Here is an 18169-nt window from a genome sequence, read left to right on the forward strand (position 1 = left end):
ATGATATATCTAGATATGAAAATTGAGAGCATTCTTCGAAAAATGCTGCCGACTGTGAAAGGCTGCTCTTTCACAGAGGTATCCTGAGCGGAGATTTTATCTGCTGGTATCTCAATAGGACGGTTTTCAGAGCCTTAAGTGGAAATTCAAATCTGCTTCCAAGTGAAGATTGTTAAAATATATAATGCATAGAGAATTACAGACTTTCTCCTGAGAAGTTTATGGATTTGCCCAAGAAACACCCCCCCAAATTTTTCAGCATTGCATTTGTACGGTAGATGAGGCCCCGCAATTACTCGCCCTTTTGGCTGTCTTTGAGTGGCACAATGACAACGTCGCCAACTTGCCCTCCATAAGCAAACACGGGGCCGTCTGTGCACGGACGTGTTCGTGCTAACTCAGAAATAATTTGGGGGGGTCTGAGCCTGGTGTTTTGTCTTCTGCTGGCGGCTGGATCCAGGGCTGGCTGGAAGTTCTCTGGAGGACCTGGCCGTGAGCTTCCCCGCCCTGGTGAGGTGAAGGTCTCCCTTTTGCTTCGGCAGCTCTGTCACACCGGCCCGAAGTGCACAACTTTGAGAGAGCCGCCGTCTCTGGTCTCCTGCGGGGAGAAAGACAGGCAGGATTGGGCAGGCTGCCGGGACTGGCGATGAGGGATGGGAACACGGGTTATCCCAACCCAGGGAGAGGAGGCAGTGGCAGAGGCTGACCCCGTCTGGCCTGGGAACGGAGGATGCTGCCCTAAAGGGGTGGAGAGCGCCTTGTGGCTCCGCGTAAGGCGCCTTCTCCCCTTTTTTAAGCCCCTTCGCAACCCCCCTCCCCCGCTGCTCCCCGGGGGCGCCAGGGGCTGCGGCTCCAGTGACCGCTGGCGGTGGTCCCCGCGGTGGACACGGGGGTGGGACGCGAGGGGCTGGGAACCGAGGCCCCACCTGCCTTTGAGCCGCCCCCCCCGGCGCCCGGACACTCGCTGGCGAAAGCGAAACTTTCGATTTTTTTTGTTACCTTTTCATTAAAACCTGCTGCGAACGCCCCCAGCCTGGGTGTTCAAAGCTCGGCGGGGATGGCATTTTGCGTTCCTCAGTCAGCGCAACCCGGCGCGGGTCCGCGCCCCTCTCTCTGCGGGGTGGAAACCCCAGCCCCCTGGTTTTTGCACAGGACACGGGGACGGGGAGATGCGCCGCAAATAGAGGTTATTTCATAACCCAGGCTAGCGTGCCTGCAAAACGCGTGAAACGCTTTGCCTTGGAAAGCGCTGTAGTGCAGTGAGTCATTGCTTTCTTTTGAATTACAGATGAGTAGCCGGCCCTTCACGATGCAAAGAGAAAAAACTAGGTGTGGAGCTGAAAACAAAGGGAAACGTCTGTTTGTCCTGTCGCCAAGGGCAAGCCGGGGTGGCTGGCGTGGGAAGGGGGTGGGCTCGGCCCCAGCCCCAGGAGGTGGCCAGCGGGGCTGGGCCAGGCTGCCGAGGCGCTGGTGCGGGCGGACAGGGCTCAGGCGAGTGACTGGCTGCTCCTCCACGCCAGGAAAGCGGGGGGGGGGGGGGGGGGGAAAAAAAAAAAAAAAAAAAAAAAATTCCACTAAGAACTCTTGCAGCTTCCTAAGGAACCTTTACAGAGCAGCAGCTCCATCTCATGGCATGTGCATTTCACCACAGAGATAGGGATCACCCTCCGGAACAGCATTCCCTGCCTACAGCCGCCCTCCCTCAGCACGGAGCGAGCGGCGGGAGCGTGACGGCTCCGCGTGGACACCCACTTTTGTTTCCAGCCTGTGGCTGGGCACTCCCCGTGGCTCTGCCACAACAGGACCCCCCCGTGCGTTCCCAGGAGGCGGTTTGAAGGCGACGAGAAAGCGTCTCCCACGTCCCACCCGACCCAGCGCTTGCATCCCTGACCCCACCAGGTTATTCCGGTGGCGAAACGCAAAGCGTGGCTCCACCACCAACACTGCTGCTTGGGCAGGTGACTTCAAGAGGATGATGAGTTGCCTTAGTGGCAGCCCTCACAGGGGGGCTGTGTGTATATGCCTTGGGGTTTGGGTGGCTGCAAGCTCTCTGTGGGCTCTCCTTGCTCGCCGAATGGCACTTGTTGGAGGCTCCGAAAAAATACAAAAGATTATTATTATTTATTTTTTTTTTTTTTTTTTTGCAGGGGAGCCACAGCAGTAAAGCCTTGAGGGGCACCAGCAGCTGAAGGGGAGGGGTGGCTCTTGTTTCCCTAGAGCTGTGTCAGTGCCTGATGCAGAAGGGTTTCAGCTGGTGCTTGCTCTGGGGACTGAGGCAGTAGGTGGGAGAGTGAAGGCAGGCTGGAGGGACACAGCCCTGTGTTTGACCGTTCAGAGTTCAAAGCTGTTTGCGTAGGGCTCTGTTGTTCAAGGCTCAGGGAACTGAGTGCATCAGAAAGGTATCTGAGCCAGGTTTTTGGATTTGTGATTTGTGCCTGTCTGGGGAGAGGTTTACAAGAGCTCTCACCCCACCCCAACCCAGCTCTGCAGACCTACCTCGTTGCCTTTTTTTTTTTTTTTTTTTTTGATACTTTTTAAAAAGAACCTATTTGCAAACCTCTCTGGTCACACTACAGCAGCCTTGGTGTGGGAAGTCTCTGATGTGGCATCAAGCTTGTAGAGGTCTTTAATGTTAATCAAAGGCTGAAGAGCAATAATGACTGGAACCCCCTTCTGACATCTGCATCTTTTCTGATGTAGTACCCCAGCAATAAAAGAAGCTGTAATCATTTGATGAGAGTTGATTTTCACAGTGCAGGAAGAGGGCTGTCCAGGAACAGGGGAAGCCAGCATTGCAGTGCTGCTGCCTAAGGTAATGAGCAGCTAGTCATCCAGAGAAGGAAAACATGAATATCCTGACAGGAGAGCATCCACTTGTGCCCTGGAGAGTTCAGATTGTGGGGCTTTGCATGGTAATGATGTGGTCCCGCTCCGGCAGGCGAAGGGAGGAGTGGTACGGGAAGGCACACCCTGCAACTGAAAGGCCACTAAGCCATCGTGGACCTGCAGGGATAGCAGGATGGAGGCAGTGGTTTGCTTGGTCTCCCCAGGTCTGAGCCAGAACGGTGGATCCCTTTAGTCTCCTGGAGCGGGAAATACAGAGAAACCTCCTCCCCGTGCTGCTGTAGTGCTCCCAGGAGGCTACGCTGCTTCTCCTGGGGATTATTCTCAAGGATGTGATGGAGGTGGGAAAGGACAAGGGTGGGAGAGAGAGGAATAAATGAAGGCGCCTTGGGGAGTTATTTAAACACCTGCTTTTTCAGGCAGAGACTGCCCAATTCCAGGCTGTAGGAATGGCTTCGTGGAAGGACAAGCCTGTTGGTAGGATCTACAGGTGATGCTCCCTTTCACTGGAAATGCCTTGCTTCCCTTAGCAACATGTAAAACCTTCCTGGCCGATAGGTATTTAGCCGAGTGGTAATACAGTAAAACGACCATTTGGTAGCCACAGGGCACCGCTGGGCTTCAGCATCTCAAATTGCCATAAATAAGACCAGTCTCCAGTCCGGAGCAGTTGAGATTCACGTCTTCCAAAGGGTCTTGTTTGTACTGCAGTTGCTGACCGGGGTGTTTGGAGGTTTAGTTTTGCTTAGCTAAGGCTGGGTGCTGCTAAACGGAGGCTCTTTGAACCAACCTACATAGTTTGCTCATGAGTATCAGATCCCAGAAGGACGCTGGCCAGGAGGGACCTCTGGAGATCACCGTGCTCCAAGCAGCACGAGTAGCAGCACAGCCCTTGAGGCGACCCCCATCCCACCTCCAGCCTTTCCTGGGGGACCGGACTGAACGCGAACACCCAGATCCTGACCCCACCAAACACTGCCGACGGGATGCTCGCTCTTCATTTGCTTTGCCCCCTGGTTGCTCGAAGAGCTGTACCCAGCCGAGCCACGCACAGCGCAAGAAAAGCCGCAGCTTATGCTGTCCCAGCTTTCGTCCCCAGTGACGGGATCCTCTGGCCAGCACTGGTCCCAAGCCAGCTTGGCAAAGCCACGTCATCGGCGTTTGTCCCACACGCAAGCCCAGACGGCCGCAGCAGCCCTCGCCCATCACCACCCACGCGCCAAGGGGCTGCAGCGGGGACACGCGTGCCCTGGGCCAGCTCAAAGCCACCGGCACTGCTGGGGAGGGGACACACACACACACACACACACACGCACGCACGCACGCAGGCACGCAGGCGGCCCCTGCGGTCGCACGGCCTCGCCTCTGAGCCGCCTCTCGCGCGCTGTAGGGCTCATGCTTTCCTCTAGAAAACAAATCTCGTTCAACGGCTCAAGCGTCGCTTGGCTGTGTGACAGCCAGCTGCTCTGGCAGGTGGCTGGGAACAGTTTGTTGCGTGATCTTCCCAGTTTCAGGGAGGAGAAGCTTCCTCATAGCTGAGAGCGGCGGCAAGGGAGGAAGACGCGCGTTACGACGCACCTGCGAAAGACAGGGTCCGCGTCGGCGGCATCCCCACGGAGGCCTCCACGGCCAATTGCACCGGGGATAGGTCCCTCCCGGCTCCAGCCTTTCGCCAACAAACCAGCAACGGGGGGCAAAGCAAATCCTCTGGCTCGCAGCTTGCAGAGCGCTTCCTGCAGAATCGACCGTGCAAGATAGGGCTGGGTTTTGGGTGTGCTCCCCTTGCGTGGCACCGAGCCCGGTATTGGGAGGGCTCCCTCTGAAGCGATGTGTGGGAAGCGGTGGTGGAGGCACGCCAGCCCACGGGAGCAGGAGGGTGAAAGTGGGACCTTGGGGACGGGCTGACGGTGGAACGCTGGCGCCGACGCAGCAGGCTGGTAGTGATGCCCAGCCGTAGGGCTGCCGCTGGGTTCGGGTTGGGTTCGGGATGGGCTGCACGAAAGCCAGGGGTTGCTCTAGCCAGGAGCTGCTTTGGTTTGCTGGGTGCTGGTTTCTGCGCTGGTACCCAGCTGCTGCAAGACTTCTGAATTTTCGGTAAGAAGTCAGGACAGAACGGTGTTGGAAACGTGGTCCCAGAAGTGCCAAGTCAGTGTTGCGTGGATGGCTTTGTTACGACAAAAAAAAAAAAAAACCAAAAACCTGGCGTGCCCAACAGGTTCTCCCTTCCCCAGCAGCAGGTCGTTTCCCTCTGCAGCCCAAGCGCTCATCAGAGCTGCTGCCTCCCTTCCCTCGGCCCTGTGAGAATCAGAGCAGCTCAGCGAGGCTGGAGACGCCCCGTTTTCCTGCACGCAGGCAGCTCTGCCGTCTGTGGTGACATCGGGGCACCTCCACCGGGGTCACGGAGGCCACGCTTTGACCCACCGGCTTCCAGCAACGGTGCCCGCTCAGCTACAGTAACTTTTTGGAATCAAAGGATGCTCCAACCGCTCCCTTGTGTAAGTCCTTAACGGCGCGATGGCAAAGCTTTCTTCTTTGTATCCCGCTCGTTACGCAGCCTGTGCGTTTGCGCTTGCGGATTTTATTGCGATAATCCGGAGCTTTCAAACAAACTTCTCAGTTCATTGATTCAGCTGCTGATGTGAGGGCAAGGAGAGTCTTACACATGGCTCAGGGAAGGAGCGGTGAACTGCTGGGTACCCCAGCTGCACACCCAGGAATCCCACCAGCGTCTCCAGGCTGTCACCGCCGCTGTATTTTACTCTACTTTGTATCCTGCGGCCACCGAAGCTGTCGAAAGGCCACCGGGGGTATCCTCTGGCTGGGGGGGTCCGCCGCCAGCGCGCCCCTGTCACCTGCCCCCCAGCACTTCCCCGCCCTCCACCCGCGGGGGGCTGCGGCGGTGGGGCTGGCCCATGTTGTTCTCCAGTGCTTCGGGACTGGCAGAACAGCTCTTCGAGCACCATTGTACTTGGCACGGGCTGGTTTTGTAATGAAAGAAGTAAATAAGTGCCATCCTGCTCCACCGGGAGGTTGAAGTGCTTCCTTTCTGTTTCTTTTTTTTTTTTTTAAATGATCTGTTTGTACCGAGACCAAACATTGAATACTTCGGCCTCAAAATAAAAGTTTCAGTAAGAACTGCATCTGGGAGGAGGTTAAAATACAGGCATTCTTGTGCCTTCACCCATGCCGCCATGAGACAGCTTTTATTTATTTTATTTTATCTATTTTTCTTTATTTTCTTTATTTTCTTTATTTTGTTTTATTTATTTTATTTTATTTTATTTTAAATTATTTTATTTGTTTTGCTTTATTTTATTGATTTTATTTTTATTTTGTTTTATTTTATTTCATTCTATTTTATTTTCTTTTATTGATTTGATTTTGGTTTTATTTTATTTTATTTTATTTTATTTTATTTTATTTTATTTTATTTTATTTTATTTTATTTTATTTTATTTTATTTTATTTTATTTTATTTTATTTTATTTTTTCCTTCGAAGCAGAAGTGAAGGAGTGTGCTGGTGCTGCATGCTGCTGACTCATCAGCTCTGGAGACAGGATTGCCCTATGTATGTGCTCTATACGCACCTCCCACCAACACCCAACCACAGGGCACCAAGCAAGGCCAGGAAGGAATGTCCCCCGTGGGAGTTGGGGGGAGCTGAAGGATTTGGGGGGCAGGGTAGGGCCTCCCTGCCCACGTGGGGGGTCTTCTTCTCCTCTCCTGCCTCAGTGAGCGTCTCGCAGGCTGGAAGTGCGGCGAGCGCCTGCGCCAGCGCGGGAGAGGGAGGAGGACATAAGACTGGAGGCTGGTGGTGGGGGAAGGGATGGTCCACCTTTTTTGGCAGCACCTTGCAGTTAAATCAGCTTAAAGCGATCATGAAACCATAGGGTAGTATTTCACTCCTCTCTACTGCGGTCTCGCTCTTGAAAGCACCAATGTGAGCGCCGGCTAGTTCCTGTAAGATGAACATGGATGGAGGACAATAAGTTCTTTCTTAGGTCCTATCCAACAGGCATCGGATAATAATAATTTTCGACTCTTATGCACTGCGCTCAATTCAGAGCTGCAGATGAAGCCCCACTCTAGCAGTGCGGTATAGGAGCATTTCTACCAATTTCAGCGAGAGCCCTGCAGGCAGACAGCTTGCAGGGACAGGCTTGGGGAGTTTCAGAGTAAATAATAATAAGCAGAAATAAAAAAATAAATCAGAAATGCATTACCTGCTCTGAAGGAACCGCTCTCAAATTTCCTTCAAAAAAAAACAAAAAAGAAAAAGATCGCCATGTTATTTACATTCCGTTTAACTCACTGAAAAACCCAAACAAGGGTATGGCATTAGGTAACTCTTTCACTTTTTCGATAGGACACTGCTATTTTATATCCTGTTATTCAGTGGATGAATTAAAATGCTTAACGCCTCACTTATACAAGTCTATACATGCAGGATACACGTGTTACGTCAAATGCTGCCCCACGTTAAAGCAGCCGTGGTTTTTACAGGCAGGGCGGTGCGGAGAAGCGGGGCCGGTGACGGCTCGGGGCTCCCACCGGGTCCCGGCTCGGCGGGGAGCTGCTGCAGAAGTGGGAGGCACCCGCGGTGCCGCAGCCGTGGCCCAGCACACCCCTCTGCCCGGCGCTGGGCGGCTGCAGGGTGGCGGAGCTGGGTGCGGGCAGCCTGCCCCAGCGCTCATTTTGTGTCTCGGGAGGGTTCCGCAGCCCGTGCGCTGTCAGGCTGCCGCTGGAGGTGCCGGGGGATGAGGCTTACGTGTTACAGCCTGAGCTGAATTAACAGCTGCCGACATCAAAAAGACACCCCGCTGCCGGCAATGTGCTGCTTCTGACCCTGACTTGGTGCTGTCTGTGGTGTCCTCTGATCCCCAGGCAAGGCAGTTTGGTTCAGGGAATGGACAAGAAGCCCACGGGAAAGAAAATGAGTGATTTCTTTTCGGTCGGGTTAACACGCCGGTGGCCCCCGGTGCGATCCCGTGAACGTGGGCAGAAGAAGGTGGTGAGGGGCAAGCGGGACCTTCCCATCCTGCTTCACTGTAAGCTGCTAGGTCAGCTCCACTGTAAGGTGGAAGCACACCCACAGCTGCCTCGTCCGAAATGATCTATTCCAGCTGTGTCTGTAGGAACCGCGGTTATGCCTTCACCTTGTGTGTCAGTGTGCCCGGAGACTGGCTGAGTCCCTACATGCCTGTCAGTACAGTGACGGGACACCCGGACAAGGCAGAAGATAAAAACCCTTGCCTCACCCCTTGTGCAAATACTCCGATGTATCCCCGTCCGGCTGATTTTAGAGGACGACTCTTTAACCATGACTTTCTTGTGCTGGACTACTTCTCTTGTTGTACTGTTGCAGTAGGACTCTATGCTGGAGATTCCAAACGCTGCCGAAGCAAGACAGCCACGTCCGTTTACTGCGGAACTGCCCGCAGAAGTCACGCGAAACGCTGCTTCACAAACCACCTAACTGGTGAGGCTCTACTGCTGGCCACGGCCCGCCGAATAACAGAGCAACAATGCCCGAAACTAAGAAACACTTCGCCTGCCTTTCTTAAATCACGGATAGCACTGCAAGATAAGGAGATGTATACGATCAGTCGATTTATTCCACGTTGCAAGAGCCGGTAGCCGAGTCCTCATGCCTCTCCCTGCTAGGCATGCGCAAACCAAGCTCACGCTGCGATGCCAATGCCTTGTTTTTATTCCCAGATTCATTTTCTTTTTCAGGATATCAATCGCCATTATTTCTAGCGTCATCCCCCCTTGTGCATATTTGAAAGAGACTCGTTCGCTTACCTTCCTGGCTGCCAGAAAAGGGTTTCCCCGTCAGGGAGGCGCTGTGGCCAGCCACTCCATGCTTACGCTCGGTGTCCTCCGCCTGTCCGCAGCTTTGCCTTTGAAAACAAAACAGAAGTGATAGGAGGGAAGGGAGCAAGGATTGAAGAGTTGGGGAGACGCTGCATAGCAGAGCAAAGCTGTTTTGTTTGTTTTCTATCTCTTCAAGTACACAGCAGCCTGTGTAATTCCCTGGCTACAAACTGGAGCTTTTTTTTTATCAGATGCCAATACATCTGTTGACTGAGCGTCAGTAGGATCACTCATTTGGCTGTGCAGTCGCTCCAGCACCATCCTGTCATTCAAAACGTGGTGTAAATCTGGTGGTTTCGGGAGCAATTGAAGTTTTGTTAAGCAGGACAAGCAGTGGATGTGCAATGCACGTAGCAGGCGCGTGGCACTGCGGCAGCTCTGCACGGAGGCAGCCGGGCAGATGCTGGGAAAGGAGGACATCCAACCCAAAAGGCAGTGCTGTTTTTCTGTGATTTTTGCAGTTAAAGCCTGTCCCAACACCAATTCCATCACTGAAATCCAAGTTGCGAAGGAGCTGCAGGGAGGAAAACACCAGCTATGTGTTATGGAAAATGCAGATGGAATTTTTTTTTTTTTTTTTGGTTTTGCTAGTCTCAGTTTCTTCACTCATCGTTAATCTCTGCTTATGTAGGCGTGTGGAAAGGCAATCCATTCCCAAGGTAGTGGAACTGGAAATTTGGAGGTCATCTTGTGCTAGTTCGGTTTGCCGACTCGCCGCTCGTCCTGCCGTCCGCCAATTGCCAAGTGCCTGGCCAAGTCCAAGGGAGAGTTGCCTTCCACAAGAATGAGTCAAACAGAGAAAATAAACTAAACCACTCGTGCCAGGCCAACTGGAATCCCCTCTGGGGGATTCCCCTCATTTGGGTGGTTTTTACTCCTCTGTGGATGTAGTCATGTTTGACTCAAGTAGTGCTTTACTCAAGGGTGGCTTTCAGCTATGACAGCAGCGTAGTTGTGAACTTTTTTGTGTGCCACTCAATTTGTCAACTGCCACAGTGAGAAATCTCACGCAGCTTTGATAATACAAATAACACATTCCAGGCATAAAAAGCCCTTTATTACTGACGAGAACATAAATAATTTAAGAAAATCTCAGATTTTCCCTGTGCCTTTGTCTTCTCACTCCCAGTCAGGCGATAGCTATGCAAGCAGCTGGGCATCTGTAAAGCAACCACAAACAACTCTCCTCATCAGCTTTCCCGAAACATTTTTAAGCTGCAGTAATGCAACTCTCCCATCACGCTAAGCTTTATTGGTTCAGCAAAAGAAACTAAGAAACTTCACTGGAGACCAGATTATGCTGGTTGCAAAAACGGAGGGATTCTTCTGCTCTTCGACCCCATTATCTCCTCTGTAGTGACTTGATCAGCTTTCTTACCCACAGCCTCGGATTCTGCCGAGACCTGCAAATTGCTCTTTTGGCTGCCAAATTACCATAACCCTTCTATTTTTGTGTTTTAAAAGAGCTTAAACCCCTCCATCCTCTTTGGATGTGTCTTTAAAATTGACCAGTACTGGGGAGGATTTCATGTATATCCAAAGGCTTAGAAGAAGATGTTACCTCTACTGAGCTTCTAGTTTTACAGTCAACAGACATGAAAAGCCCAGCGGGGATAAAAGGAACTTAACCAGTTCTGTCTAATGCATATAAATCTACCTAAGAGCTCAAGGCACTGGAAGTACTCAATGTGCTACATTTATCTGAGTCTAAGATACAGAAATGGGTCTTCAGCCCACATGCCACATGTCCCATTTTGATGCCAAGTTAATATGAATTAAGAGACTGAGATGAATAAACAAGGTCAGTCTGGGCTGGGCCAAGTTGAATCAATGTAAAATAATTGTCAGTATTTTCTGTCAGCAATGCTGGTTTATCTTGGCTCAGGATTCTCAGCGCTATAGATTATAAAATGTTTTCAGTGGAACAGTTGGCAGACATTTTATTGATTTTTCTTTGTTTTGTGAATGCTGGAAAAATTTCCATTAAGTATACATGCTGCTCATGTGACGAAGCCAAATTGCTTTTTCAAACTTTTCTTTCTTCGAGTGTGCTAACGCATTAATACGTTAGCCATTTAATTTAATCAAGAGGACCTTTGTCTGGAGTCAAGAGGCCATAGAGCGCACCTCAATGCATCCTGAGTACTTACGGGCTAATAAGAGTTAATTTTCTATTTTCAAGGTGCTGTATGCACAGTGGCTAATTAATTTGCCAAACACCCCTTTGAAGTTGGTAACGTATTAGCTCAGTTTTACAGATGCAGAAATTGAGAGTGCTGCTTCGCACAGCACCACACATATTTGCCTGCTGCTGTGTTCTCGACGCGCGTGAAGCTGCTGTTACCTTCACTGAGGCTGAGCATTGGCAAAGAATGAGAAAGGAGGCTGCAGCAACCGGGCAGGATTAGCACGGCTCAGCTGATGGATCCCACTTCCGTGATGAATTTCCTACACCACATTGCCACATCCCCACAGCACGCCTCTTAATAGTTACTTTGGAACTGAAAATTGCTAGGACAGATAGAGCAGCTTGTAGGATTACGCCTGGACCCATGGCAGACTGTATTTCTCAGCCTATATTCCTGCTATTTTAAGGCCAGGTTTGCTTCCCGGTTAAAGAGGGCTTTTGGAAAAGATAACTGATGGTGAAAGAACAAACAGAAGTGCTGTAACAGTGGTGAATGCTCTTTTTATTTAATAGCACAAAACAGCGGAGTAAGAAATCTTTGTTTCATGGGTTTCTTTACATGACACACAAAAAGGGGATGCAGTGGGATAACGCTAATTCTCTCTCACTTTACGCTGATTTAATAACCAACATACACAGATAGGAAAGACTGTCGTGCAGTTTTCTCTTAACGCTTCCTGAGGTTTGATCAGTGATGCTACAGATTCAAAATGTTCAAACATGCTTCTGAGCTTAAATAAAAACCTTGTAGAGAAGTAGAAATATGTGTATGTTTAAGTACATAAGCAACAGGAAAGTTTTGTGATAAAAATCACTGTGATGATTGGGCTTTTTATTTGCCTTCTATCCTAATCACTTGTATTCAAATAAGAGATATCCTAATTAAAATAGGAGTAGTTCTGGTTTGGGGGATGGGGACAAGGTAGATGGATAATAAGCTAAAAAAAACCTTCAACCCAGCTTCACACACAACCTGGCACTACCAGCAAATGCAAGATATTTAAATTCACAATGCATTACGGTAAGGAAACAGTATGCCACACTGATGGGGAGGAAACCCACACCGCAGCTACCAGTGCCAATGGTCACAGCTCTGTGCTGACTCTTACGTGCTGAACTCTGGCCCAGTCACAGGCATTCACTAGTTGACTCACCCAGAAATAAGCTGCCCCACAGGGAGTCAATCAATTCCTTTAACACGTTGCCAAGAGGATCGGTATGCTACCTTGCTCCTCCAAACAACAGCATCCATACCTTCTGAAAATATTTTCCTCATTTACAGGCAGCAAAAGGGTTATGCTGATCAAAACTTTTCCGTACACAGGTAACAAGAATAATGAGAGGAAAAGAACTGCTAGGCTATAACATATCTGACACTTGGAAGGAGAGAATGGCAATGGCCAGTGGCAAATGTAAGCCAGAGATGCGAGCTTTGTCTTGTCGAATTATTCACTGGACCGTACATGGCTGGTGGTATTTAACTGCCCTGTTCACATTGGCATGAAAGAAATCACGCAGCAAATAAAATGCCTCTATCTGGAGTGTTGTCCTGAAATCCTTATTGCTCATAACTCACTCTGTGTGTGTGCATGCACAGTTCAGAAAGTTGACTACAGTTCTCTGCTGACAGTGACACTATTGCTACTTTCATAAAATGTCACGGAGTTAAGCCAATTTTCTCTGTCTGTAAAACACACTTTAGTCTCAAACTATAGTCTGTGCTTTCTGACTGTCAAGGCAAGAAGAGGAGACAGAATTTGCCTAGAATAAGTTCTCAAAGAAATAAACCCTCGAGACTATTTTGTGAATGATTATTTTGGTTTCAGCCTTTTTTGTCCCTGTCTCCGTGCCAGGCTATGGCCTTCCGCGTTAGGCAAAGGAGATGAGGATGTGAAGAGTTAATTGAAGTGATTTGTTAATCACGCAGGCTGAAAACTGGGCTTCTGATACACATATGCAGATGTCAGGCTCCCTGAAGGGCGTCAGTAACGGGGTTGATTAAGTAAGTTAAACACAAATGTCTTCTGCTAGTCTTTGCAGGGTCCCTGCCCAGGGATGCTACCTAGGTATAATACATGAGATAGGCCTCAGCTGTCCCGAAACAAAGGTTCTGTCAAAGTTGAAATATAAGAAAAAAAGAAGTCCAGGGATGTGCTAGGGATGAGCTTCCAGAGACTTGGGTAAGATAGAGATTTGGGACAGTATCTGGGTCTGACAGGGGTGGTAGTGTTAAAAATGCAGTAATGATTTCATCAGGTCAATTGATTTCATGTGTGTGGTGTGACTAGCTGGTAGAAAGATGTAAATCCAAGTCAGACTGAGGGAAAGAAGAAAGAGCAGCCATGGAGTACTCTTGCCAAACATCTGCAAAGTCCCACTGTGGTGTCTTACAGAACTCGGGGAACCACTGCTACCCAGAAGATAGCAGAGCCTGCTAGTACTTGAATCCGTGCAGGCCAAGTGCACGAATGGTGCTACTGGCTTTGTGTGACTTAACAACTAGCTTGTACAGATGAGGTGGTTGGGTTTTTATTGCAAGATTGCTGACACAGAAGACTGATGCTCAACTTGCAAAGAGAAGATAGATTTTCGGTTGGAAGGGAGCTCTGGAGGCGATCTGGACCAATGCTCTTCTCAAAGCAGATCCAACAGTTCAGTTAGGTCCAACTTTAAAGCTGCTTCAGCTCAGGTCTGTGACCCAGTGTGGATTTGTGCCAGATAACAACAAAACCAAACCATTGGCACTGGCGAGCGTCCGGAAGGTCAGAAGGAGAGCAGCAGAACACTCCCTCACACTGAACTTGGAGCAATGCTCAGGAGGGCAGAACTGAGCTGACTCTTGTCACATCACCAGCAAGGACATTTGCTGTAGGATGTCATGGTATGCCAACAGGCAGGGGATGAAGCAAACAAAAGCTAAAGACTAACTTTGCTCCTCAGTCTACAGATCAGGTTCTCAAAGACAGTATCTCAAGGATTTAAATGATTCTGAGGAGCTAAATCAACAAGTTGCCTACAGTAATACAGAAAGAATGGCTGAAGTGGCTTGGCCAAGACAGGAGGCTGTATTGTGCCTGGGGTTAGGGAATAGAGAAGAATAATAGTAAATCTATTACAAAACGGAATTTTCTTCTTGTTTTTCTTGAGGGGAAAGACTTCAGAAATAAATAGGAAATTATTCAGGATGTACGTTTATCTCACTGGAAAGCAGAATACATAAATGCTGAAGACCAGAGTTAAACAGCATGAGAAATGGAGAAAGTCAATAATGAAACAAAAAATTACCAAGCTAACAAACGGTGAAGGGCCTTTACAGGAGAAGGAGTGTCCTGATTATTGATTTTGAAACTGCAGGTAGTGGTTGGAGGCTGGAAAGAAGTGGACAGTGGAAATGTCAGATATGAATTTGTGATGTGGGAAATCAGTTAGAATGATAACGTTGCTGTGCACTACTAAGACACAGCTGCAAACACCATACTGCTGCGATTTCATAAACCTCACTGTGATCTAGCAGAGCACTGTTCTTGCCATTTTTCAGGTGGCTTCACTGAAGCAGCAGAAGGCAAATATGATTTAATTTTGGGTTCACATGTTGGATCAATTTAAAGAAATTTCCTCAAGTGCTGCATAACCATCTACCCATCATAAACTATGTCCTCTGCTGATGTCTCAGATTAGGCAGCCAAATCTCTAGTAATGCTGGAGTATCTTGGCCAGAGAGATGAAACATTGCATTGACTGCAGAACTGAGAATGTCTCCTACCACTCAAAACCTTCCTTTCTTCACACAAAGAAGTCTGATGCAGATTTGGCAGCAGAAACTCTGTGAATCTGGAGGCAAAACACAAGCTATGGTTACGTGCTTGTATCCGTCTGTGTTTTTTTTTTTAAGTACAGAGAAGAGTTGGAGTCACCTGTGCCTCAGCAGGTGACCTTCCCAGACAGCTGGCATTGTCACAGGGAGTGCCCTGAAATCTCCAATTCATGTTGGCAGGCTTCAAGCAGCTGCGGCCAGCCAGGGGAGCTGTGAGAAGTTTTCCTTCACAGATCTTCAAGAGGCAACCAAAAACTCCGGCGTCTCCTGGGGGAGGTCAGCTGCAAGCGCAGGGTGTCAGCAGGCGGAGGAGCTGGTCGTGTGGGTGGGGAGCTTGCTTTATATTCACCAACCTGGCAAGAGGCGAACTAAAGCCTCGGGAAATCCCAGAAGTTTATGCAGCTCTGGCGATTGCAAGGAGCCACTTGCGAGGCTCAGCAACTTTTGGTGACCCACCTGGGCAGGCGCAGGTGAATGTGGTCTGGCCAAGGAGCCCAGGAGTAGGAGTAAAGTTGAACTCTGCAATCTCTCTCCCAAGACACCTGATGAAGGCAGATGCGGGACTGCCAGAGACTTGTGAGTCATAGCAACCTCCGAAAGGGAAAAGGTGAGCTGAAGGGAGGATAGCGTGTTTGTACCTTGGCATCAGAGGCATGTTGGGATTAGTCTCTGCTCTAGTGCTCTGTTAAAGGAGCTCCTTTTATTGGAGCACTTGGAGAGTCCTCTGTAGTCAATAGTCTCCAGCATGATCTCTTATTATTTGTCTATATCAATATGGTGCTATCTCAGGTCCCCAAAGTTAAGACAGAATAATTCTGCACTATGTTATCAAAATCAAGCCCCCCATCTCCAAATCCATTAGATATCTCTGAAAACTTTAGACAGTGTTCTGTACTGTAAATGTGGTAGGCTATGCACAAAATAAATATTTCATTACTGCTGTGCAGCTGGTATAACGGATATTATATCTAATACTACAAAAGCCCAATCCCTTCATGTGAGGAAAGATGGAAAACTAGGTAACATGCAGATTTCCAGAAGGAGAAAGACATGTGTTTCTTGCCCACAAAAAGAGTGTTCAGCATAGTTATGTACAAATGGTTAGGATGATTTGTCGATGTGGAAGTTCAGTGTTGTCCTCACACTAGATTTACTAAAAATGTTCCTACATACTGTAGGCATAGAAAATCAAAACCTGTGCATCTATATACTCACTGGGAACAAATAATTGCTCCTTTTCTATCAAGTTATGCATGAAGAACAATATGAGAAATAAATGCATTCTAAATCTTTGCAGAAGAGCTGTTCCATTCTAATTTCCCATCTGCTGCAAGGTGGTGTACTGGTTCACTAGCAACAAAAGCCCTGGGGAAAAAAAAAAGCCTGTTTGAAACCTGTTGATTCTCTCATAATAGGTAAGTTCTAGTTTTTAATCAGCTTTGGAAGAAAGGTAGTCTTGAAAGATCATCCCGGGGATTTTGATCACAGGCTAGTGATGTGCTTATAGAAATCTGTAAAGATCCCGTTAGGTTTTTAAAAGTTTTGTTTACCACCTGTCGCTGTTAATTCGCTGCATTTCTGTTGCGGTATTTCTTCTGCACATTCATCAAGGAAGGCTGCATTTCTCCAAATGGTCTAATTTGAAAACGGCCGTGTTAGTGCATGTTAAGTGCTAGCAAACTGCCTTTGTTTCTGGAGATTGCTTTGTGTCCATGCCACGTCCTTCTGGCTCCCAAGCTTTATTTACTTCCTGATTAGCGTCTTCATGTTTTGTTGCGTTTACAGTCATGGCGCAGATGACAGCTGAGGTTGTCAGGAATGTTCAGCATATCAAACACGCATTTCAGAAATACTGTAGTTAATTGTTCCCCCCGCCCTTCCATTTTCTGTTATGGAAATGCAGGATTTCCCTCGGCCTTACACAACATCTTTGATAGACGCGTAAGTTGCCCGCGTGGCCCTTCGTGTGCGGCTCACCTGTGGGAGCAGCTCTGTGCTGGTGCTCTGGTGGCCGAAGCGGGAGCAGGTGGGTCGTGGTCTCCTCCGTGCCCTGAAGATCGGTCAACGAAAGCTTCGGGAGACGGGTCTTCTTCATCTGACTGCCCCAGAAGTTCTGTTAAGATGAATCAAGATATGATATCAGGCTTACTTAATTTAAAAGCACCGGTCAAGTTGCCAACTGTTTGCCTTAGATGTCAATAAGGACAAGGTGTCCCCTCTTGTAATGGATCAAGTGGAATGGAAAACCATGCGCTTATACAGCTTTCATCCTTGACTCTTCCCCTTGAAAAGGAGGCCAAGTAGCTAGTGACCAGCAACAATGGCACATCCAAGAGTTTTTGGAAGGGAAGGAGCGAGCGTGTGCTGGTATTAGTTAGCAAAGGGAAAGTGCCTTCTCTAAACTGCCAACTACAGACGGTCTAGCTGGCTGCCAAAGGCTGCGGCATGCGAGCATTTCACTGTTGCCATACAGATCAAAGTCTTATCAATTGGACTGTTCCCCCACAAGGGTATGTGTAGCTCCTTCCTTTAAAAATAAAGACTTTCCTTATCTTTGTTTCAAAATATTTTGATTAACAATCAAGTCCTGAAGTCTTCAAGTAGGTGGAGGGGCCCCCAGTTCCCAAGTTCCAGTCTGAGCCCTTTGGGGAAGGAAACTGAAAATACCTGAACCACTTAAAAACACAGAGGAGGAATTGCATATTCTAGGTGTGAGACTTAAAATAAATAAATAAAAAATTTAATCAAACCCCACACTAGCAGAGTTTGGATTAAGGAAAAAAATCCTGTTACAGATAAAGACTTTAAAAGATTTTTCTCAAAATCGTAAGACCCTTTTGCGTTTTTTTCTTTTTTAATCCTGTTTTTCTCCCCTTGTTCTCTGCTTTCCCGGATCCTGTATAAGCTAATCTGCACGATACCCATGGCAACACCATGGGCAGTGCGAAGAATATAATGCTCTTGTGAGCATTGCCATACTGCTAGTTTACATTTTGGCCAGAGACCCAGAATGCTTACCAGCTTAGGAGGCGAAATCTACTTGTAAGCGTTTCTGAATCTCCGAGCCCTAAAAGCTAACGCCGTCAGATTGCTGTGGACTATATCTAGCCTTCATGCTAACTAAATATTATTAGCATCCGTGGTGCGAGAGAAGGTGAAGTGTGGCAAGCAATTTGGTTTTCTCAGGTCACTGATATTCTCCGCCTGTGCTGCTGTTTCTCACACATGGAGCAATGTGGGGAAACACTGAAAACAACCAACTCACTCAGGGGCAACACACCTCCAAGCATGCATACCACGTTACAATAAATGAAGGAGCTAAACCGGCCCTGGTGCAATTTCTCCTCTACCTTGAAGAAAAAATACAAAAAGAAAAAAAAAGGAGGGGAGAAAAAAGGAGTACGAGCAATGCTCTACGCCTAGGAAACTCAACTCAAGGGCAAGT

The 18169-nt window shown here is 48.6% G+C and overlaps 1 protein-coding gene across 1 annotated transcript in view; it reads right to left on the reverse strand.

Annotated features, from left to right (window-relative positions):
- Positions 1-467: 467 nt before the first annotated feature.
- LOC104368900 (WD repeat containing planar cell polarity effector) overlaps positions 468-18169 on the reverse strand; it is a 105457-nt gene continuing 87755 nt past the window's right edge. The window contains exons 14-17 of the mRNA XM_033006593.2: positions 16702-16837; positions 8651-8748; positions 7069-7097; positions 468-598 (exon numbers count right to left, since the gene is read on the reverse strand). Coding sequence (XP_032862484.2) covers positions 548-598; positions 7069-7097; positions 8651-8748; positions 16702-16837 — 314 coding nt within the window. The 3' untranslated portion in view covers positions 468-547. The remainder of the gene's footprint in view (positions 599-7068; positions 7098-8650; positions 8749-16701; positions 16838-18169) is intronic.

The sequence above is a fragment of the Tyto alba genome, unplaced genomic scaffold (genome assembly GCF_018691265.1).
Source record: "Tyto alba isolate M040663 unplaced genomic scaffold, T.alba_DEE_v4.0 Super-Scaffold_22, whole genome shotgun sequence".
In the NCBI taxonomy this organism is placed as follows: Eukaryota; Metazoa; Chordata; class Aves; order Strigiformes; family Tytonidae; genus Tyto; species Tyto alba.